The sequence below is a fragment of the Sus scrofa genome, chromosome 11 (assembly GCF_000003025.6).
Source record: "Sus scrofa isolate TJ Tabasco breed Duroc chromosome 11, Sscrofa11.1, whole genome shotgun sequence".
Taxonomy (NCBI): domain Eukaryota; kingdom Metazoa; phylum Chordata; class Mammalia; order Artiodactyla; family Suidae; genus Sus; species Sus scrofa.
In genome coordinates, this window is record NC_010453.5 from 21,000,077 (window position 1) to 21,023,739 (window position 23,663).

Sequence of the window (23,663 nt, forward strand, 5' to 3'; positions counted from 1 at the left end):
CTCTGGTCTCTGTGGAGATTTGAGCTGAGGGAGGTGAGTGTGTCAGTGTTACTGATATTGCCAGGCTCACAGCGGCCACTCCAGGCTCGGTGAATTTTCTGTTCTGTAGAGATATTTGCACCTTTGAGATTTAAAGGCCTTCCCTTCACCCCTGTGCTCTTGTGGGTAGGAACGCGGACTCGGAGCAAGACTGCCTGGGTGGGAAACTGGCTCCTTTGACTAACTGAGCCTCAGTTTCTCACCTGTAAAATAAAGATGGGCATTCCCATTGTGGCTCAGCGCGTATCCATGAGGATGCGGGTTCGATCCCTGGCCTCACTTAGTGTGTTAGGGGTCTGCCATTGCCGTGAGCTGTGGTGTAGGTCACAGACACGGCTCGGATCCAGAGTTGCTGTGGCTGTGGCATAGGCTGGCAGCTGCAGCTCCAATTTGACCCCTAGCCTGGGAACTTCCATATGCCACAGGTGCGACCCTAAAAAGCAATAAATAAATAAATCAATCAAGATGCTGCTGTTCTATCTACCCCATAGGTTTTTTAGGAGAATGGAGTGTGTGTGCATGTGTGCTTAGAAAGCTTAGAACAGGAGTTCCCGTCATCGTGCAGTGGTTAACGAATCCGACTAGGAACCATGAGGTTGCGGGTTCGGTCCCTGCCCTTGCTCAGTGGGTTAACGATCCGGCGTTGCCGTGAGCTGTGGTGTAGGTTGCAGACGCGGCTCGGATCCTGCGTTGCTGTGGCTCTGGCGTAGGCTGGTGGCTACAGCTCCGATTCGACCCCTAGCCTGGGAACCTCCATATGCCGCGGGAGCGGCCCAAAGAAATAGAAAAAAAAAAAAAAAAAAAAAAAAAAGAAAGCTTAGAACAACAGCACAGAGAACTATGTCTAGTCACTTGTGATGGAACATATTGGAGGATAATGTGAGAAAAAGAATGTATATATGTGTATGTATGTATGTATGACTGGGTCACTTTGTTGTACAGCAGAAATTGACAGAACATTGTAAATCAACTAAATAAAAATCTTAAAGGAAAAAAAAAAAAGAAAGCTTAGAACCTTGTCAGGCAATAGAAAATGCCATCTAAGTGTTGGTAATGAGCTGATGATGGGGTTGAGAGATCAGAAGACGGGCGCTATGGGGAAAAATAGAGCATTCGGTGGGGGTGGCGTAGAGCTGTAGCGATGCAGGTTTTAGTAGCGTGATGGAGAAGGTCCCCCATTTGAATAAAGGGGGGTGGGTAGCGGAGTAGAGAAGAGTGTAGGTATGCAGATGGTGTAGAGGTGTTGGGGTACAGAGATAGAGAGGGAGGACAGAGAGGTGGCTCAGGGACACACACACAGATAGAGCGACTGTTGAAGGTTTTTTCCACTTGGGAATTTTCTCATGGAAAATTTTAAACGCTAAGTAGAGAGCACAGTCCATGTGCCCCTCTCCTACCTTCAGCAGGGATCAACACGGCCAACTGTGTTCCATCCCTAGCCCCCACTGGCACTGTTGCAGGATTCTCGTACAGAGAGACGGGACACCACAGCTTTTTCCCAGGAAGCAGCGTTCATTTGTGCCGCCACTGGCTCAGGGGATTCATATCCAAAGGCTGAGCCCCAAATGCGCGGGGCGCTGTCTTATATACCCTCTGTTATTTTTTTCTTTTACACTTTGGTCTCTTTGTCCCCCTTATAACATAACATACATTCTGGAAATTCTGGTTGGATGGTCTGTGCTACAAAGTTGCACATGGATAGGGAATCTGTCATACTGCCACCAAGTTGCACATGCGCACACAGATGCTGGTTTTGCACTATCGCCTTCCCTTTGTTCTGCGAGGGCCCGTACCATAGCACCTCCCGCTGTATCATCATCATCATCATCATCATCATCATTATTATTGTCTTTTTGTCTCTTTATGGCCGCACCCACAGCATATGGAGGTTCCCGGGCTAGGGGTCGAATCAGAGCTCTAGCTGCCATCCTATGCCACAGCCACAGCAATGCCAGACCATGTCTGTGACCTACACCACAGCTCACAGCAATGCCGGATCCTTAACCCACTGAACAAGGCCAAGGATCGAACCTGCGTCCTCATGGATACTAGTCAGGTTCTTAACCACTGAGCCACAGAGGGAACTCCAACGGAGCAAATCTTAAGAGTCCTCATCACAAGAGAAAAAGTTTTTTTTCCTGTTTCTTTAATTTTATCCCCATGTAAGCTGATGGATGGTCACTAAGCTGACTGTGATAATCACTTCATGATGTATATGAATTGACTCATTGTGCTGTTCCTCTAAACTTATATAGTGCTGAATGTCAATTATAGCTCAATTTTTATTATTTATTTATTTATTTTTGGTCTTTTTGCCTTTTCTAGGGCTAGCTCAATATTTAAAAAAATCATGTACAAGTTTTTACGGTTAACATAATACTTTCGTTTCTCTTGGGCATAGCCAGGAGTGGAATTGCTGGGTCATATGGTAACTGTATGTTGAACCATTTGAGGAACTGTTAGATTGTTTTCTGTTATGACTCCCCATTTTATTTTGCCCAAATATGGGAATCTAGCAAGCTTTGAAGCGCAGGTCCCTGCCTTTACTTTGGTAAATTTTGGTATCATTTTTCTGAAGATGACAGAGGAGAAGGACTGGAGCGACAAAATTACATCCACCTGCTGAACATCCTTCAGCAAAATAGACCGCAAACTATCAAAAAAAAAGATATCCTACTCCAGAAGACAAAGAGGAGGCCACCTTGAGACAGTAGGAGGGGCAACCCCATACCCGCCCGGTGGGCGGCCCACAGCCTGGAAAGTAACTATCGCAGAGGCTCACCTAGAGGAGTGAGAGTCCTGAGCCCCACGCCTGGGGATCTGGCATTGGGAGGAGGAGCCCCTGGAGCATTTGGTGTTGAGGGCCAGCGGGGCTTGTGCACAGGAGCTCTGCAGGAGTGGAGAAAACAGACCATCCTCTCGAAAGGCGCCCACGGGCTTTCATGCGCGCTGGATCCCAGGGCAAAGCGGAGACTCCAGAGGCATCTAGGTCAGACCTGCCTGCGGTTCTTAGAGGATCTCCTGGGAAACAGGGGGTGACTGTGGCTCGCTGTGGGGCAAGGACTTTGGTATCATTATTTTTCTGAGTCTGATGGAGATAACCCAATTATATTCATGTAGAGATCTCTTTGAAGCTATTGATTTATGTGTATAAGATTTTGAGTCAAACACTACTTGGGCAGTGGTCCCCAAAGTGGTCCCTCTATCTACCTTTAAGATACAAAACGATTCACTGGAAAGCAAGTACAAAATGCTATTTTTTTTTTTTTTATATGACCGCACCTGTGGCACATGGGAGTTCCTGGGTTAGAGCTCGAATCGGAGCCACATCTGCAGTCTATGCCACAGCCAAAGCCATGCCAGATTGCTCACTCGCTGAGCTAGGCCAGGGATCAAAGCTGCATCCTCACTCGTGGAGACTATGTCGGATTCTTTTTCACGGCATATGGAGGTTCCCAGGCTAGGGGTGGAATCAGAGCTGTAACTGCTGGCCTGCAACAACACCGGATCCTTAACCCACTGAGTGAGGCCAGGGATCAAACCTGCATCCTCATGGATACGAGTCAGATTCATTTCTGTTGAGCCACGATGGGAACTCCTATATCAGGCTCTTAACCAGCTAAGCCACAAGGGGAATTCCCACAGAATTCTGTTTTCAATGATGTTTTATGATTATACAATGTATTAGAATATCTGTACACATGTAAAGCTTATAAGTAAATAGTCCTGTGTTGGAGATGTAAATGCAGAGGTGTTTTTTTGTTTTTGTTTTTGTTTTTTACAACTAGTAAGTCATAATCATAAAATTCTGGGGACAGTTGTTCTAAAGGCCTGTATGATTCTCAATCCCATGCTTTGTGCCAAATCTGATAGGAAATTCTTAAAATGACCTTGCTAATGAAATTGAAAATATCCTGCTCAATTCAGCCCAAGGGGAACATATAAATACTAGTGGAAAGAGCTTTGGATCAGGTGCTGGACTTTTTATTCTGCTTCTGCTGATTACTCATGGTGAGACTTTGGGCAAGTCCCTTAACGGCCCCCTCATTTCAGTTCCCAAACTGGCCTCATGACCCTTGAAATATATGTTATCATTGTGCAGAATGAGAGTGGTAAGTGTGACATAATTGGTGCCCACAGGAAGTTGGTCATTTATGCATCTTGGGCAACCCTGCTGTTCTCTTAGGCAATTTCTGGGGTTCCTTGATCTTAGCTCTGCTTGGGTCTTCCCCTTCCCACCCCACCCTGCTTTATGTCCTTTCTCTGGGTTCTTCTGACAGCTGACCTTCAAAAGATAGGTTCATGGCCAAACGTGTGGCTGGCTGGAGAGGATTCGTGTGATGTCACCAGCCACCATCCCAATATGGAACCGTTCCCTTTCTGGTGCTGTAGCGTGAGAACACGGCATTCAGCCTGTGCTGTAGTGAAGTGCAGCTGTCTCCTCTGATCTGGTCACTGTCATGGAAGCCGTGGAGCCACATCATTGGATATCTTAATGGTTTCTGTGTGATCCGTGAGAGCGCGAGTTCGTAGACATATTTGGGAAGTGTGAGCCTTTGTTTAAAGTCAAAGCACGAACGGAAGTAGATACAGAAAAATGGGAACAGGGCCTGGGTAGCTGTATATATATATATTTTTTTTTCTTTTTTTTTTTTAGGGCCGCACCTACGGCATATGAATGTTCCCAGGTTGGGGGTCGAATTGGAGCTGTAGCTGCCCGCCTACACCGCAGCCACAGCAACACAGGATCCGAGCCATGTCTGCGACCTACACCACAGTTCACGGCAATGCCAGATCCTTAACCCACTGAGTGAGGCCAGGGATTGAACCTGCAACCTCGTGGTTACTAGTCAGATCTGTTTCCACCGCACCACCATGGGAACCCCTGGGAAGGTGTATTAATCAAAGAGCTGGAATGTTCTGGTAAAGATCGTTTTGCCTTCTGCATGCTTTGGTCTCATACTGAGCATGCTCAGTAAGATACCATAAAATTGAAAGAAATGAATTTGACCTTCCTTCCTCCCTCAACTCTTGTTGGTAACTTCTCTTCTCTAATATCCTTTATTCTGGGGAAATGGTTGGCAGGCGTTTTAGGTCGTGATCTCCAGATTGTTCTACAGCGTGATATCTGTTCTTGGCTTCCCTCGGGCAACAGAAATAACCAGCCTAAGCCTGCGTAGGTACTGTTGGTGAATTTGTTCCTTCTTTCATTCATAAGCTCAAAGAATATATTTATTGAGCACCTATTCTGTGCCTCTGTTCTAGGTTCTGGAGATAGAGCCGTGATGAAAATACAATTTTTGAAAAATGGCCCAGGAGTTCCCACGGTGGCACGGTGGGTTAAGAATCCAAACGCGGTGGCTCTGGTCACTGCAGAAGCCCAGGTTCGATCCTCTGCCAGGTGTAGTGGGTTAAAGGATCTGGCTTTGCCACAGCTGCAGCGTAGGTCGCAGCTCTAGCTCACCCTGACCCGGGAGCTTACTTATGCCACAGGTTCAGCCATTCAAAAATAATAATAAATAAATAAGAAAAATTTCCCTCAAAGATTTTATATTCTAGTGGGTGTTAGTCCCTGAGGTTAAATAAAATGAGGATGAGCGCTGAGGAGTTGGGAGAAAAAATGGAACAGCTGCAAAGGAGGAAAAGGACCCCTGGGGAGGGGCAGTTGCTATTACTTATTGGGTGACCGGGGAGACCTCACTGAGAAGGTAACATTTAGGATGAGTCTTTGATGCTCCCAGTTCTATATTGAAGTACTAGTTAGTGCCGAGGCAGAAAAAAATCTGAAATCCTAACATGCTGTGCCCATTCATAGAGCATCTCTAAGGTTGCCAGCGGGATGAGCAGCTAAAGCTGTTTATCAGCCATCAAAGTGCTGCTGGCATCCGGTCCGCAAGGCTTTTTCGCAAGGTCACTACAGAGGTCCTGGTGGCTCATGCCCAGCCGAGTCGCCCACCCCTCTTGCAAAGGTTGCAGTGGCCCTAGTGCTGCAGTCATTCTCAGCAGGTCCCCGGAGAACGAGAGCGGGGACCTTCCAGAGTGACTTGGCGGGGGAGTCCTGGAGGCTGTCCTTTGTCTCGGGCCTTTGCTGCTGCCCATGTGTTAACTCGTAATTTGGCCTCTGCTCACCCTCCCTAGGAAAATCTCAATGGAAAATGCCAGTACGCTCTGCAGCTGGGTTTCTCTTCCTTTAAAATGGGTTTGGAAATTGATGTTTGTCTTTGCACCGAAGCATCTCTGATTCCAAGGAGCTCATTTATGACAGTGGCAGGGACTTTGAGAAGATGCCAGGCTTTGCTTAGATTCCTGTTCCCAACGGCCCTTCCGTGCCTGAATGCATGTGTTCAGTCACTGTCTCGTCTCCACCAGAATGTGAGCTGCTGGAGGGCAGGAAGCTTCTTTTAGTCACCGCTGTTGCCCCAGGGCTGTCAAAACAAAAACAATGCCAGTTATGTTAGTAGACACTCAGTAAATACGGGTTTAGTTGAATAACTAGCAGCGACAAGCAATGTGGCAACAAGCAACACCAACCAGCACCTGTACCTTGGTGTCTCATGAATTATGTGTTGTCCCAAAGATCAAGAAACAGAGATGGTTTCCCATCGCGAGGGTCTGGCCTTTCTTTCCAAGCATTGCTTTCTCCTTTGGGTCCCTCTGCCTCTCAGAGAAACTCATGCTCCTTAATGAGCATCCACCCTGGCTTATTGTCCTTTCTGCCACCACCCTGCTATGACCTTAGATACGGCTTTGAATTTCTGTGGGCCTGTTCCAGCTCGAAAATGTTCTCATTTTGATATCCTGGCAAAGCCAGCACCTCCTGGCTGTTTGCGTGAAGCTACTTTCTAGAAGGAAGTGAAACAAGCATCCGCCTCTTTTTATAAAGGAAGTCTGTTTTTGCTCAGTGCAAATAAGTCAGTTCCGTGTCTGTGAGGCTCATAAACAGTGCCATTCTCTTTGCATTGTTATTATTATCTTTTTTATTTTATGTTTGCATTTTAAGGCCGCTCCCACGGCATATGGAGGTCCCTAGGTTAGGGGTCGAATCAGAGCTACAGCTGCTGGCCTACACCACAGCCACAACACAAGATCCAAGCTGTGTCTGCAGCCTACACCACAGCTCACAGCAACACCAGATCCTTAACCCCCTGAGCGAGTCCAAGGATCGAACCCACAACCTCATGGTTCCTAGTCAGATTCGTTTCCCCTGCACCACAACAGGAACGCCTCTCTTTGCATTATTAACTTGAATCTGTTTAAGAAAAAACAGGAATCACTGTCGCTTACCATTTGTTTGAGGTTGTGTATTTTTCATGTGATTTCACATCTGTAATCATTTCCCCCTCACAAATACAGATATGATGTGTAGAAAATTGAGAGTAATATGCATATCTTCCTTCTTTTGGAAATAGTGAGGTTTTCATGGGCAGTGGACTCAGACCTAAACTTGGAACTATTAAAAGAAAAAATCTGATAAAAGATCAACCCAAAGTAATAAGAACGAAGATGTTCCCTGCAGTATGTCTTATACTGGTGAAAAAACTGAAAATAAATTTTCATCCATAAGAGTCTGGCTGAGAAATTATGGTATATTTATACCATAGAAAGTGGTAAGAGATTTAAGAAAAAGGACATACACCCTCAAGACATATTGTAGGGAGAAAAAGCAGGTACTTTAGAATATGTCCAGTATAATCTTGTTTGTGTATAAAAAAGAAAACAAGACACACCTCCTGAACTGACATATGTCTGTTCATTCATTGAAAAAGGTCTGTTCATTGATTGAAAAGCTTCTGTGCCTGCCCGCTGTACCTCTCACAAGCGTCCTATCTTAATAAATCTACTTCTTGCCAAAAAAGAAAAGTCTGGAAGGAGTAAAATGGTTGACAGTGTTATTTCTGGGAAAGAAGGATTGCTGGGACTTGGTGCAATGAGAGTGCTTTGCTTTTTACTCTAGGCTTCTGTGTTTGGGGAATTTTATAAAAGCATAGTCATCATGGAATGGGTTTTTTGGTAATTATAACACTAAAATTACTGGGCAGGGAAAGATGTGTGACAAAGAGAAATTGGGGCACAAGGTCAGGAGAAGGAGTAGTGAGTGCCGGCAGTGGTCACCAAATCCTGTGATAGTTTGTGACTGGTGACTTGGAGCTTGTGCTGTGTTTTCAGGAAGGTATACATACTGAGGAAAATAAAATTAAAAATATATATATACACACACATGCATATACACATCTGCATCACTCCAGAAGCTATGACCTAGAATGCAAGATTCTCAAATCAAGAAAACCCAAGGATTTTTAGTTCAATAATCACATTACCTTAGGGCTATCTTTAAACACTGGGTGAAAAAAAAGTCTCATGTCTTGACTTCCAGCCCTGGATGAACCTGTCGCTGGTACTAGATGCAACTGCGGTTCTGTCTAGCACAGCAGTCTCTCCCTTGGCCCGGAACTTTGTCTCCACTTTGTCTGCTTTGTTCTTTCGGTCCGTAATGTTTATTGAGCCGCCACCTGCCACTCTGAGATGAGGCTCCTGCACTCCTGGAGTTTCTAGTTGTAAGGGTAGGGGGAGAGAGTGGACGGGGCTGACAGTTAAGGAGCTAAAAAAAAAAAAAAAAAGAAACACATCAGGAAGTGAGAATGACGGTGATGAAAATTAAGCAAGGCGATGTGATGAGGACTAAGGGAACTGGTTTGTGAGAGGCTGTTAGGAAAGACATCTTAGAGGAAGTCATTCATAACCCATTCATTCATAAGACGGGAAGGAGCCAGATGTGTGATCATTTGGGAGAAGAACGTTCCAGGCAGACGGACTAGAACGGGGCCAAGAGCTTGTGGGACTGACTCCAGGGCCTGCTGGAGGGTGAACAGGTGAGAAGGGCCTGCAGGACAGGATCCCGCCTGAAGGACCAGATAAGGACTTTGGATAGACCAGGAAAGGATTTTGGATTTGGTTCCAGATTTGATGAGATGCTTTCAAGAGGGGCGGTCTTTGATTAGGGGAGTAGCATCTGATTGAGGTTTATAAAAGATGTCTCTGGGGAGTTCCCATTGTAGCTCAGCAAGTTAAGAACCCAGCTAGTATCCATGAGGACACAGGTTCCATCCTGGCCTCGCTCAGTGGGTTAAGGATCTGGCATTGCCGTGAGCTGTGGTGTAGGTCACAGCCAAGGCTCGGATCCTGAGTTGCTGTGGCTGTGGTGCAGGCTGGCAGCTGCAGCTCTAATTTGACCTCTAGCCTGGGAACTTTCAAATGCTGCAAGTGCAGCCCTAAAAAGCAATAAAATAAAATAAAATGACTAGAGATGCACATGGGAGCCACCTACATACGTGATGGTATTTAAAGCCCTGGTACTTTCGGGAGCCCACAGTCTCCGGCTGACGGCAGGGTTGCTGTGGGCTCCACCCTCCCTCCAGGCTCAGCACCGAAGCCGATGCCTTCACCCCCAGGCCTTCCCCTTGCTGACCTTGCTTCTGCTGTTGAAGGTGGCTTTGAACTTCACAATGTGAAGGATGGTGGGAGAAAGACGCATGTGCTGGCCTGGGATTGCAGGGGCGAGAGTGCGTCTCATTTGTGCTGCTCTCAACATGTTAATCATTACCTAATTGATTAAAGCGAAAAGCGGAGCCGAAACGAGCGAGGGCTATTTTACAGAGTCTAGGTCCGCAGGGTGTTCCTGAGCCGTCACAAGCTATTCAATATGTGATTAGCCATTACAAGCTAATCATAAATGGAAATTGCTATTCTAAGGATTAGAAGCTCCGCTAAAGTTCTACCAAGACAAAGGTTTTCCAGCTATTCGTTGTTCTCAGTTTCACACGCCACTTCTCTACTTTGTTGAAATACAAACACAAACTAAATAAAAATAAGAAGCTATGGAAATGTGTCTCTGCTTCCAGATGGTATTCCCATTTGGGGTTTGATACTTGATTTTACTGAAATACTGCACGGATGTTTTACATTTTTACCTGTTTTATCAGCAATGTCCTTATACGACTTTATCCTTATATAAAAATAATTATTTTTATGCTTTGAAACCTGTTTCTTATCCCAGTGTCATATCCCTTGTGTTTGCTGATAGGTTTTTTTTTTTTCCTTTTCTTTCTTTCGCTTTTTTTTTTTTTTTTTTTTCTTAAGGGCCGCATCCCAGGCATATGGAGGTTCCCAGGCTAGGGGTGTAATTGGAGCTACAGCCGCCAGCCTACACCACAGTCACAGCAATGCCAGATCCAAGCCGCGTCTGCGACCTACACCACACCTCATGGCAATGCCAGATCCTTAACCCACTGAGGAGGCCAGGGATCGAACCCTCAACCTCATGGATGTTGGTCAGATTCGTTAACCGCTGCGCCATGACAGGAACTCCTGTTTGCTGCTAGTTTTCTGACCAATTTATTTCTTCATTTTTTTATATTTAAATACAAGTGGAAGCTGCTGTGTTGGGTAGGGTGAAGTCCAAACTTTATTTCTTGGTTCTTTGCTTCCTCAAAAGAATTTGTAGTTCAAAATATGATGAGTCCTTTTTCTCCAATGACAGGCTCCGCAGCCCTCCAGCTGGCCACGTGGGGAGTTCAAGGTCCTAACCCAACCGTACAAAGGAATTTACACCAGGCCGGAGCCTGGGAGATGGTGTCACAGTCTGCAGCCCGGCAGGACTCTCCCGTGGATCTCTGGGAAGCGGTCAACGATGACCCTGCTGACATCGATGGTTCGCCCAGCCTCCTGGACACTGACCGTCCCCCTTGCCAATTAGATGTCAGGTTCACAAGGCACAGAGCTGCCTGGATTAACCCCCAGTGTGTGCAGCAAGAGCTGCAGGACTTGACCCCCCAGGTGCCAGCAGAGGGGGACAGTGAGAGGCACGATGCGGGGGACGCTGCCTCTCCCTTGAGCCCTTCGGGGCTGTGTCTTCGGGGCTCCGTGGCGGAGACCTCATTGTCCAAGGACATTGCAGACTCCACGGGCATCTCCCCTGCCCCGGGCTCAGCTGAAAAGAGCAGTGCCTTCTCTCCCACCTCCACGGAAGAGCGGGCCGTGCTCCCGGGACACTGTTCCCTGACGTCTCTGTTCACAAACTCCAAGATTGCGGCCACCTCCCCAGGTCGGGAGGCGAACAGTGCTTTTCTCAACCCTTCGCAGCCCACAGCTTCCGCTGATGCAGGTAACTTCCTGTCTGTTCTCATGCTCGCCTTACCTTGGTCTGAAGCCAAGTGCTCCTTGTACAGGAAAAGCTCCCGCGTTACCACTTTGCCCACAAGCCAGGGCACCAGCTCAGTTCATATTGTCTTCAGCCCAGCCGCCTGGCTGGCCCCAGTGGCTGGAATCAAGGATTTCCCTTCTCCTTGGACTGCAGGGGAATCTCACCTTAGCTCAACTTGGTTGATAGGCAGTGTCACCTCCCGTCTTGGAGTGGGTATGTGCCCTCAGGAGTTTCCAGCCCATTAAAACTCTGCCAGCTAGAGCACCAGGAATGCTCTGGCTTCAGTGTGGTGTTGGAAGGTGGTCCAGACAGAGCAGGCTCTGTGTGACGCCAGCGGTGACATAGGAGAGGAACTCACGCATTAGACTTACTTGGACAGAGCGTGGCTAGAAAAATCGTAAGGCTTAAAAATAGCAACCACAGCTCCTCTAAACTGGACAAAACCTTTTTCTCTTAAAACTAGGGCTCCCACTTCTTTTAGGTCAAGCACATATTCCTAAAATACTAAACTTCCTAAAATGAGATAATCCACACCAGAGACAATGAATTCACAAGTCTCATTGTTATAAGTGTGGCATGCTTCATTTATTGTGAGATATTATGTTGGGAGTTCTTGTTGTGGCACAGCAGAAACGAATCCTACTAGTATCCATGAGGATTCGGGTTTGATCGCTGGCCTTGCTCAGTGGGTTGGGGATCTGGCGTTGCCATGAGCTGTGCTGTAGGACACAGATGCGGCTTTGATCGCTTGGATCCCATGTTGCTGTGGCTGTGGCCTAGGCTGGCAGCTGTAACTCTGATTTGACCTCTAGCCTGGGAACTTCCGTGTCCCGCAGCTGCAGCCCGAAAACGAAAAAAAAAATTCACTATGTTATATTTACACTTTGCATTAATTTGTATTTCTGTTGGAACCCTAGTTCAAATAGTCAAAGATATTTTTTCTTTCAAAACATTTTAAAGAAATTTAAAAATTTTAAAAGCTGCCCACCTGTGCCCATGCACATGTGTGATTTATTTCTCGCTAATAGGAACCCTCCTCCCCCTTTCCTAAAATAGATTTGTTTGTTTTACTGGAATCTTCTGCAAAGTCAAAGATGGTGACACTCTTTAACATACTACTTATAGCTCAAGAAGAGAGCAGAGTGGGGGCAATCTTTCAGGGGCTTATTTTGAGATGAGAACCAAGTTTGAGCAAAATGGCAGGGTCCGATTGCAGGTCTTTTTTCTATCTTTTTGTTCAACAACCCGCCCGATAGTTCTCAGGAAAAGAGCGACTTGCAGATTTCGTGGTTACCGAGTGAGAGCTTAGTCTCCTACCACATTGTCTCTGGGAAGGGTAAGGAAGACACGCCAGTGGAAGCCTTCTTTCCTATGGATCGCCACCATGACATGTTAGAAGGCGATGGAACATGATCTTTAGGGCCTAGTGTACCCCTGCCCCGAATCATTTTTTGTGTCCCTCTACAGGAAGTAGTTCTGCAATTTAAAATGATCCTGTAGAAGTTCCCATTGTGGCTCAGTGGAAACGAACCTGCCTAGTATCCGTGAGGACTCAGGTCTGATCCCTGGCCCTGCTCAGTGGGTGAAGGATCTGGCGTTGCCATGGGCTGCAGCATAGGTCACAGACACGACTTGGATCTGGCGTTGCTGTGGCCGTGGTGCAGGCCGGCAGCTGCAGCTCGGATTCGACCCCTAACCTGGGAACCTCCATATGCCACAGGTGCATATGGAAAAAAAAATGCCAAAAAAGAAAAAATGATCCTGTAGCTTTGTCTTCCTCCCAGAACACAGATGCCCCAGCTCCTTTGTTCAAAAACAGTGACACACCCCCTCACCCCCTCAGCTGTCTCTCTAAGTACTTTTATCCACCACTCTGTCCTTTGAGAGTTATTCTTGAACTTGATAGAGGGATTCATTCCGTGGAATTAAGATGAAGAAGTCCTGAGCGATCTGGCCCTTTCTTTGGTGGGGGCAGGCAAGGGGAGAACTGGCATTTGCCACAAGCCCTGGAATTTTCCTGGATCGGCTGCCTCTCCTATGGCAGCAGCAGAGTTTTCCTGTCTTAGGTTACTTGGGAGGGAAAGACACCACTGGAGCCCGTCAGCATTTCCTGAGGCTGTGAGAAACAATTCCACAGCCCTTTTGTTTGCACAGGATCTGCAAAGCGCCTTCGCATCCCTTCTGTCCTTTAGTTTCCTAATAAGATAATCATCAGGGAACCGGAATCCACTGTCTAAGTCTTCCCGTGCTTTTTCCTCTATCCTCAGGGTCCCCAAACTATGACCTGCTGCCAAATCCGGCCAGACTCCCGATTTTACGCATCAAGTTGTGTTTGTTTTCAGTAGAACTGCTTTTTGGAGACAGTGGCAAGACTGAATTGCAGTTGCAGTGGACCCTGTGTAGCCCCCCAGACCCTCCCACATTCACTACCCAGTCCTTTTCAGAGCACATTTGCCCCCCCCCCCCCCGCCCCCAGGTGGCTTCTGAAGCTAGGAGGTCCCGAGTTTTCCACGGAACAATGGAATTCTGGAAGTCGAGCCAAGGGGTTGGAAGGATCCTGCTTGCCTCTCTGTTGCCCTGAGGGTTTAAAACCATCCAGACCTCTGTGGCATTTTCTTCTAATGCATCAGGTTGAGACAACAGTGCTTACAGCTCAGCTTGGCTCTTGTGGCAAAGTGCTGCCTCAGGGCTGCAATGAGAGATCACATGACAGATCTCGTTTTTTTTGGTTTTTTTTTTTCCCCCCCTCGGTGGCTTTGACTGCCAGGAATGGAGTGGCTTAATAGGGTGCAGAATGGATGAGTCATCCGATTATAACCTCTGCAGTTTCTTCTCATTTTTGACTGGAGGAGGATCATTTTAGAGAAGCAGTGCTGAATTGTTTCAGCTAGATTTTGTTCCCGTAAACAGGAAGTTTGGGGTCAGTTACAGTGAGTTGAGGGAGTGATCTCTTTCTCATGACCCTGCATCTAGGCTGTTTTTTCCCCGCCCTCCGTCTCCTTTCGTAGTTTCCGGGATGCTCTTCTCTTTCTACCTCATTGCCTCGTGGGTCTCCTTCGTGAGGAGGAGCGGTTCTCACCTGCCTTCTCTGAGGATTCCTCCCAAGTTGCTCTGGTAGCTTCTTGGAGAAAGAATGACTCTCTGCCATCTGCCAGGCCTACCAGCATCAGAAAGGTCTTTCTTCTTATGCCATCCTAATTATTCTAGAATTGTGCTACTTTTTAATTTAATTTCATTTTTTGTCTTTTTACGGCAGCACCTGCAGCATATGTAAGTTCCCAGGCTGGGGGTTGAAAGAGAGCTGCAGCTGCTGGCCTGCACCCCAGCCACGGCCCCTCGGGATCTGAGCCTCATCTGTGACGTACACCACAGCTCATGGCAATGCCTTAAGCTCCTTTACCCACTGAGCCAGGGATGGAACCTTCATTCTCATGGATACTAGTCAGGTTTGTTACTGCTGAGCCATGATGGGAACTCCTGTGCTGCTTTTCAAAGCATTTTAGCATTTAAAAGGCATTCCCTAGGGCTGATTTCTTAGATAACCTTTGAACTTCTTTTTTCTTCATTTTTAATAACTTTCTTTCTGGGCAGGTGCTGTTCAAGTCAGTGGAAGAACCGTTCCTTTGAATTCCTTCTCCCCAGAGGCATTTGTGCTCCCTGTCGATGTTGAAAAGGTGAATATATCTTCTTTTTTCTTTTTAAAACCACTAAGAGTGGTAATCCCTTCGAGAGTGCTGTGCTGATTGCAGTCTGGAAACTTGGTTGGATGAGGCATGGCAAATGAGTTTCATTTCAGCATTTGATTAGTAGTGTCTGTACCCAGCAGTTACATTTTCCACAATTGATTGGTGATGTCTACATTGGGGAACCACCAGTCTTGGGTTTTACCTCACAAGAAATTCACCTTTGGGAGTTCCCCATGTGGCTCAGTGGGTTAAGAACCCAACTAATAGCCTTTAGGATGCCGGTTCGATCCCTGGCCTCACTCAGTGGGTTAAGGATCTGGTATTGCCACAAGTTGCAAGCTCCCATTCAACCCCTAGCCTGGGAACTTCCATGTGCTGCAGGTGTGGCCCTAAAAAGAGAGAGAAAGAAAGAAATTCAACTTGGGTCATCTTTTGGTATCAGTCGGCTAAGTCTTATATCTCTGGAAGATATGGGCTACACTTCATATAATGTCCTATGATGACTCCGTTAAATGCACGTTTATATTTCTATGCATTTACTCCGCTTACATACAGCTTCTTGATTTTTCAATTTAATACACCCTCAGTGGAAAAAAGAAAAAGGTGATCATGCTTGTGAGTATTTTAACTGATCCTTTTTTTCTGCAGGAAAATGCCCACTTTTATGTTGCAGATATGATTATATCAGTCATTGAGAAAATGAAATGTAATATTCTGAGTCAGCAGCACACAGAGACCTGGAGTGTCCGAGAGACCAGCAGGTCACTTGGGAACGATCAGGTGGACTCTGAAGTGACCTTTTTCAGCAACATAAAGCAGGAATCTGGGTCTTCTACTTCATCCGACAGTGGATATGAAGGCGAGTGGGGCTTTGTGCTGTCTTCTCCACATCCATCTCCTCGGGAAAACCCTTTGTCTAAGGCTGCTGCTGCTGCTGCTGCTTCTTTTTTTTTTTTTTTTTTTTTTTTTTTTTTTTGTCTTTTTAGGGCCGCAGCCATGGTTTACAGAGTTCTCAGGCTAGGGGTCAAATTGGAGCTCTAGCCGCCAGACTACACTACAGCCACAACAACATGGGATCTGAGCCACATCTGCAACCTACGCCACAGCTCATGGCAACGTCGAATCCTTAACCCACTGATCGAGGCCAGGGATGGAACCCACAACCTCATGGTTCCTAGTCGGATTCGTTTTCACTGCGCCACAATGGGAACTCCAGGTGGATGAGAATTGGTCTTAGTTATATTTGCATTTGGTAGAATAAGCTTGCCTGAAATAGCTATTTTATAAATATTTGATGAGGGGTTCCTGCTGTGGCACAACAAGTTAAGGATCTGGCATCGTCTCTGTGGCAGCTCAGGTTCGATCCCGAGCAGAGCAGGGTGGGTTAAGGATCCAGCATGGCCACAGCTGTGGTGTAGGTCACAGCCATGGCTTGGATTCGATCCCTTGCCCCGGGAATTTCCATATGCCGTAGGCCTGGCCAAAAAAGACAAAAAAATTTTTTTTTTGTCGAATGATTGGAAGCTCATGTTTTAGCTGAAATTTTTTTGGGGAAAAATTTTGAAAAATATGATTATGTTCAATGAAATTGCAAACTATTTAAATATTTTACATTATTTATTTTTATTCTATTTATATTAAAATATTTAAAATATTTCTACCACACAGATGAAATATTTATCTTTTAGCAAGTATCTGTCTTGTGATAGTTATGGTCCATGAGGTAGGGCAACTTATAGTTGCAGGTTGATCCAGAGAGCATTGAAAAGCAAACAAAAAACCCCCCTAAGCCAGATAGGATCAGCATGCACCTCCCACAGGGTGAGCACTGCTTCCTGGAACTTTATCAGTGAAACAGATTTTTGTGCCTGTACTAGGTTGCCGTGTAAATTGTATGTCACTGCTCATTGTGATCAAAAGTATCACGGAGGGGTTGAAATCGCCCTCATTTAACCCACGAGGAAACCAAAGTTGAGAATTGCTTGTCCCCGAGCTGGAATGGTCCAGGGTGGTTTTAAACCTCAGCAAGTCCACTCTGAAGCCCATTTGTGTAACCTCCGTGTCAGCTGCGGGCTAGAATACTGTCCCGAGCAACAGTTCACTGTGCTGTGTATCTCCTGTTTATTCAAGTAAATACATTTTCAAAGTAATTATAGACACAGATTGATGTAATTACATTCATAATGTGATTATTTTATATGAACAGTCGTTCATACCCAGTTTTCCATGTTGCTTCAGTTCTCACATTCTTCAGTGACGGTACTTCTTGAGGCAACAGCGTGGTTTGCAAAATCACCGCTTTCAATATTTTCACCTTTTAAATGGACTTCAGAGAGCGCCCTTGTGATCAGTTCCTCTTTCACATTTTTTTCTCTGTTTAATGATATTCTTAGGATAATTCCCCAGACTGGTATTAGGGATTGAAAAGCATGAACATACTTGTATGAGTTTCCTAGGGCCGTTAACAAATTACCACAAACTGGGTGGCTTAAGACAACAGAAGTCGGCGTTCCCACCGTGGTGCAGCGGAAACAAATCCGACTAGGAACCATGAGGTTGCGGGTTCGATCCCTAGCCCTGCTCAGTGGGTTAAGGATCCAGCATTGCCATGAGCTGTGGTGTGGGTCGCAGACTCGGTTCAGATCTGGCATTGCTGTGGCTGTGGTGTAGGCCGGCGGCTGCAGCTCCGATTCGACCCCTAGCCTGGGAACCTCTGTATGCCGAGGGTGCAGCCCTAAAAAGCAAAAAGCAAAAAAAAAAAAAAAAAAAAAAAGACAACAGAGGTTGATCCTCTCACTGTCGTGTCGTGGTGGCCAGTCCCCAGCCAGGAAGGGTTGGTTCCTCCTGGAGGCCCAGAAGGAGAACCAGGTCCATGCCCCCTCCTGACTTCTGGCGGTTGCTGGCCATCCTTGATGCTCTTTGGCGCATAGATACATCCTCCGATCTCTGTCTCCATCTGCACATAGTGTTCTTTCTCTCTGTGTGTGTCTGTGTCCAAACCTCCCTCTTTTTATGACACCATCACATTGGATTTAGGGCTCCCCCTGGTCCCGTATGACCTCAGCTTAACTTGATTCTTTGGTGGGGAATGGGACCTGACTTGCTAGGCGCCACCAAAACTCTCATCAGACTTACAGTCTAGACGGCCAATCTCTCCCCCAATAATGGCCTTGGAGACCAGTTAATAACTGGCCTTGGAGACCAGTTAAACCGTCACTCGTCATGGGATGTTTCTTTGCAACATCTCCCTACCCCCTACCCAAAACCATCACCCACACTCCTAAGGAGATTGCTGCCCCTCCCCCCTTGAATACTGACTTAGCCCAAAGAACAACCCCGTGCTCAAAATAGCAACAACCCCCTTTCCTATATAGCTAATGCTCCCTAAGCGCCAGGGAGCCTGGGTTCTCTCTCAGAGCTCCTGGCCAATCTGTTGGTCAATAGAATTGCCTTGAAATCTCGGGGCTCCAGCCTCCTGCCTCTTCATTGATTTTCTGCTCTAACACTGATTATCTCTGCAAAGACCCCGTTTCCAAGTCACAGGGATCGGTTCTGGGTGGATATGATTTTAGGGGGAACATTTTAACCTAATGCAGTATTTGTGTCAACGTTGCTTCACTGTGTGGAAAAAAAAAAAAAAGATTGTTTTCCCTCCTCTTTCATTCTTTGTATTTTAGAAGTTTTCACACTTACATAGAGGTAGACAGACTATGACTGTGACTCAGCCGTCTGGTTCATTTAATCATGTTAATCATCACAAAAATAGCCCCCTGCACTTTTTAATTCTTGCAGCCGAATGTCTGAATTCTTTGAAAGGAACTCTTAGCGCTTGCATCCCCCAGTTTCAAATTGTTTAGTTGGCTGTTGCAGGTCGGGCGGTTATTCTTTTACTCCTTGTTGGTGAAAGCCCCTTTCTTTCTCTAGGTTGTGCTGTGTTACAGGTCAGCCCAGTGGTTGAAGCAGCTACTTACTGTGATGTGATGAAAGAGTCCTGCAAATGTGACTTGGATGATTTTGTTATCGTAGGTAAGATTTGGAAACTCATGAACTGTGACCAAGTACCTCCCCACCACACCTACACACACACACACACACACACACACACACACACACACACACACACACACTCTGCCACATCGCAGCGAGAGACACCATTCAGAGAGACTCCTCCCAAGGTCAGATTATGTCCCCAATATAAAACAAATAAGATGGCTTGATATTAACCTCTCATAGACCTGAATGCAAAATTGGATTAGCTCTTTGGTCCCTCAGTTACACTTTGATGAAATTTCCGATGGGCATATTTGGACATCCTGTCTCTGGGCATTAGCTGTCATCTCATAATAGAAACGAAGAAGAACAGGAAGCATGGAGATGCTGAATAACTGGTCCTTTCTGCAACGCAGGGCGCTATTTTTGCATTCTTATAAAATCGACTGTGATTAAGTGAAACAGACTAAAGGACCTCACTACTTTTTCTTTGGTTTCCCCACAGAACTTGGAGAGTTTAGCAATACCACGGAGACCTGTGGGTGTTCCTGCAGCTCCTCTAAGAGGTATCTGTCTTCCATGGTCACCACGCACCGTCCCCGGGGCCAGCACCTCTGACCTCACGGGCCACTTGGAGCTTATTCCACCAGTTCCAGTAACAGGGATCACTGCTTAGAAATCACCATTAAAGTTCCTACAGTGATTTTTAAGTGTTTAAAAGAAATGTTGTATGCATTCTCACTTAATCTTCATGGTTAGGCTGGGTGAGATTTTTTTTTAATCCCATGTTACGGATGTAGAAACTGAGGTTCAGATGGGATGTGCCTCAGGACACCATTCTGTTAAATAGCAGGGGTAGGACTTGAACTCAGGTCTCCTGACTCTAAAGTGCTTTTTTCACCACCCCTTTCCGCCTCGGTCCCCTCCATAGATACAAGCTGCTCTGTTGAGCGTGGCGGAATTGCGTTAGGATAACCCTCAGTGGGTGGTTGATGCTCGGTCTCTCTCTCTCTCTCTCTTTTTTTTTGGTCTTTTTGCCTTTTCTAGGGCCACACCTGCGACATATGGAGGTTCCCAGGCTAGGGGTCGAATCGGAGGTGTAGCCACCGGCCTACGCCAGAGCCACAGCAACGCGGGATCCGAGCCGCGTCTGCAACCCACACCACAGCTCACGGCAACGCCGGATCGTTAACCCACTGAGCAAGGGCAGGGACCGAACCCGCAACCTCATGGTTCCTAGTCAGATTCGTTAACCACTGCGCCACGACGGGAACGCCGATGCTGGGTCTCTTATGTGACGCCCCCTCTGGTGCCTGGAGAAGGGAGGACGGTGGAAAACCTGAAGCAGAAGACCCTCAACACACGCCTCAGGAGCAGAGTTGCCCATTTTCTCCATCTCTTATCTCTCAGTGTCACTTATGAGCCAGACTTCAGTTCTGCTGAGCTAATAGCCAAAGAGTTATACCGAGGATTCCGAAGGTGCTGGATGCTGTTGGGAGATCGTTATCAGCTGGCTAGCTCCCTGAATGCAGCTGGCTCCATAGTAAGTAGCAACATGAGTTGACCTTGAATTGAAAGTTCCTGAATTCTCATTTTGCCTGCTGTTCCCATCAGACCTTTATGTGTTTGTTTGAAGGTTGCTGGGTGTTGGGGGAGATGTGAACTGATAAGCCTGATGTTTATTTATTTATTTATTCATTTATTTTTGGTCTTTTTGCTATTTCTTGGGCCACTCCCGCGGCATATGGAGGTTCCCAGGCTAGGGGTCGAATCGGAGCTGTAGCCACCGGCCTACGCCAGAGCCACAGCAACGCGGGATCCGAGCCGAGTCTGCAACCTACACCACAGCTCACGGCAACGCCAGATCGTTAACCCACTGAGCAAGGGCAGGGACCGAACCCACAACCTCATGGTTCCTAGTCGGATTCGTTAACCACTGCGCCACGACGGGAACTCCAGCCTGATGTTTATTGAGTGCTCAGCAATTCATGTTTTAATCCTCATCAGACTCCTATTAGGGAGGTGCTATTGTGATTTTAATTTGAGAGTGTTAGTTCTAGACCCTCAGCCAGGCTGGTCAGTGGTAGAGTGGTGAGTCCCAGGCTACTTCCTTTGAAAGTCCAGGCTGGGAGTTTCCACTGTGGCTCAGCGGCTTAAAAACCTGACATAGTGTCCATGAGGATATGGGTTCGATCCCTGGCCTCGCTCAGTGGTTAAGCATCTGACGTTGCCACAAGCTGTGGCTCCGATTTGAACCCTAGCCTGGGAACTTCCATATGCGGCAGGTATAGCCCTAAAAAAAAGGAAAAGAAAAGAAAAAGCATGTCCAGGCTGGTTCCCTGGTAGAACGCACTGCCCTGTGCCAGGAGCTAAAATGGAAGTAGGAGAAAAGCACTCTGCAAGTGTGGGGAGGCAGTGTTCCACTTCATCGGGGGAACTTGGAAGGGCTGATTGGAGATCTCGGAACTAAGTCAGGCCAGGCAGGACTGCAGGCAGGGACATGTGAAAGGGCCCTCTTGGCAAATGGCAGCTGGAGAACAGCGGCGGGGAGACGCGTGGTATGTTTCATGAGCAGAGCGATTCGGCGTGGTTGGATAACATGTGTTTGTGTTTAGTTAGCTCTGTGTGTTTTGGGGAGGGTTCATCTTTTTTTTTTTTGTCTTTTTGCCTTTTCTAGGGCTGCTCCCGCAACACATGGAGGTTCCCAGGCTAGGGATCAAATTGGAGCTGTAGCTGCCGGCATACACCACAGCTCACGGCAACGCGGGATCGTTAACCCACTGAGCAAGGGCAGGGATCAAACCCCCAACCTCATGGTTCCTAGTTGGATTCGCTAACCACTGCGCCACAACAGGAACTCCAAGGGGAGGGTTAATCTTAATCTTCCTGGTAAATAAGGCTCAAAAGCGGCCAAACTGGGGCATAGATGCTAATTTGAGAAGTTGGGATGTTAAATGCTAAGGAGGAAGTCGAAGGGTTCAGAGGGGGAGCCTCTGCAGTCTGCGGAGGGTAGTTTCTGGGGAAGTCTGACCACAGGGGATTCTGATCAGCTCCATCTGTCAGCCTCTTGACTAAGCGGGGCAAAGCTTCTGCTGTGCAGGAAAGCATTCCAGGTCATACTGACCTACTTACAGTAATTTGAAGTCTGAAAGCAAAAGAACTCCCTAAAAATACGAAGCAAAGTGATCTCAGCGGGGTGAGGTTTTAAGCACTTCTCCTGCAGACGGGTTTAGATACAGGGGCGGCTCTTGCCAGGTCCTTGAGTCCAGTTGGAAGCTGTTTTCATTTTGCAAGGTGAATTTTAATGTTGGAAACACATTTGAATGTTCTTTTTGTTTCCGTTCCTGAAAGATGCTTGTTTCAGTGGCTCCTGAATCCTCTTCTGCGTTCTTTATGCAGGTTGTAAATGAAGAGCGAGTCCGGGAAGACTTTGAATCCAGTCTGGAGGTGGTGCAGGAAATTAAACTGAAGTCAAGGATCAGAGGGACTGGAGACTGGGCGCCCCCCAGGTTTCAAATCATATTTAATGTTCATCCACCACTCAAGTAAGTCTGAGTTGCTGCCTGGACCCCCAACCCAGTTAAAACAAGTTGTGATGGGAGTTCCTGTTGTGGCTCAGTGGGTTAAGAACCCAACTAGTGGAGTTCCTATAATGGCTCAATGGTTAACGAGCCTGACTAGTAGCCATGAGGACTCGAGGTTGATCCCTGGCCTCGCTCAGTGAGTGGATTAAGGATCTGGCATTGCCACAAGCTTCAGGTGCAGTTCTGCAGATGCATCTGGGATCCCACACTGCTTCCGCACCTGCAGCTCCGATTCACCCCCTAGCTTGGAAGCTTCCATATGCCCAGCCGTGGCCGTAAAAAGCCAAAAAGAAAAAAACAAATCAAGTTGTGATGGCTCCTACCTGACTCTGCGGAAATGGGTGGAGGCAAAAAATAATACACCGAGGGACAAAGGAAAATCTGTTTCAGGAAAAGGAAAGTTGGGCGTATTTTTCCTGAGTTAGCTGTCTTGGCACCACGTTCATCATGGGCTTTTAGGCTCTGTAAGTTTCGTTTTGACAGTCGGAGAATTTAACTCTGTGTCCTGCATTATGAACATTGCATAACAATTGAAAATTAAATTGGCTCCTAATAAGTGACTACCATTGAACCTTAAAAAGTGCATACAATCATTTTAAGACTAGAGCCCTCTATTTTCCAGTGCCATGTGAAGTAAAAAATCAGCGAATAAAATTTCTTTATTTGTACGGCCACACCCACAGCATATGGGAACTCCCAGGCTGGGGACTGAATTCAAGCAGCATCTGCAGCCTACGTGCAGCTGTGGCAGCATGGCTCCTTTAACCCACTGCACCAAGGTGGAAACTCCAGTGAATAAATTTTTTAAAGGAAAATTAAATTCTGAGAACGTCTGTACTTAAGAAATGTAATAGGATGCAAATAAAAATCTTTGTTCTCTAAGAAGTAACAAAATCCTATAAAAAAACCAACTAAGAAAAGGGAACAAATGTTTTATATATTATATATAAGTATACATATAATAATTTAAAGTAGTAAATTAATGTATTTTTTCTGAGAGTCTATGACATCGACAAAGGGACATTTTGACCAAGTTCAGTTTTTCCATTCCTTCTGGTTGGTATTTACTACAGCGTGCACACTGCAGAGTTATGAAGGGACTGGTGAGGGTCATGGCCTGTGCCCGGTGGAGGTGACCTTGCAGACGCTGTATTTTTTTTCTTT

The 23,663-nt window shown here is 46.6% G+C and overlaps 1 protein-coding gene across 6 annotated transcripts in view; it reads left to right on the plus strand.

The window, feature by feature from the left end:
• Positions 1-23,663, plus strand: part of RUBCNL (RUN and cysteine rich domain containing beclin 1 interacting protein like) — a 40,991-nt gene that overhangs the window by 4,638 nt on the left and 12,690 nt on the right. For 3 of the 6 annotated variants that reach the window (XM_021065589.1, XM_021065590.1, XM_021065592.1), the window contains exons 2-8: positions 10,577-11,200; positions 14,831-14,913; positions 15,574-15,784; positions 18,850-18,951; positions 19,421-19,481; positions 20,326-20,458; positions 22,315-22,460. In XM_021065589.1, coding sequence (XP_020921248.1) covers positions 10,666-11,200; positions 14,831-14,913; positions 15,574-15,784; positions 18,850-18,951; positions 19,421-19,481; positions 20,326-20,458; positions 22,315-22,460 — 1,271 coding nt within the window. In that variant the 5' untranslated portion in view covers positions 10,577-10,665. Of the gene's footprint in view, positions 1-5,349; positions 5,375-5,413; positions 8,910-10,576; positions 11,201-13,768; positions 14,414-14,830; positions 14,914-15,573; positions 15,785-18,849; positions 18,952-19,420; positions 19,482-20,325; positions 20,459-22,314; positions 22,461-23,663 lie in introns of those variants that run through there. The other 3 variants (XM_021065588.1, XM_021065591.1, XM_003130982.6) reach the window with 3 other exon arrangements.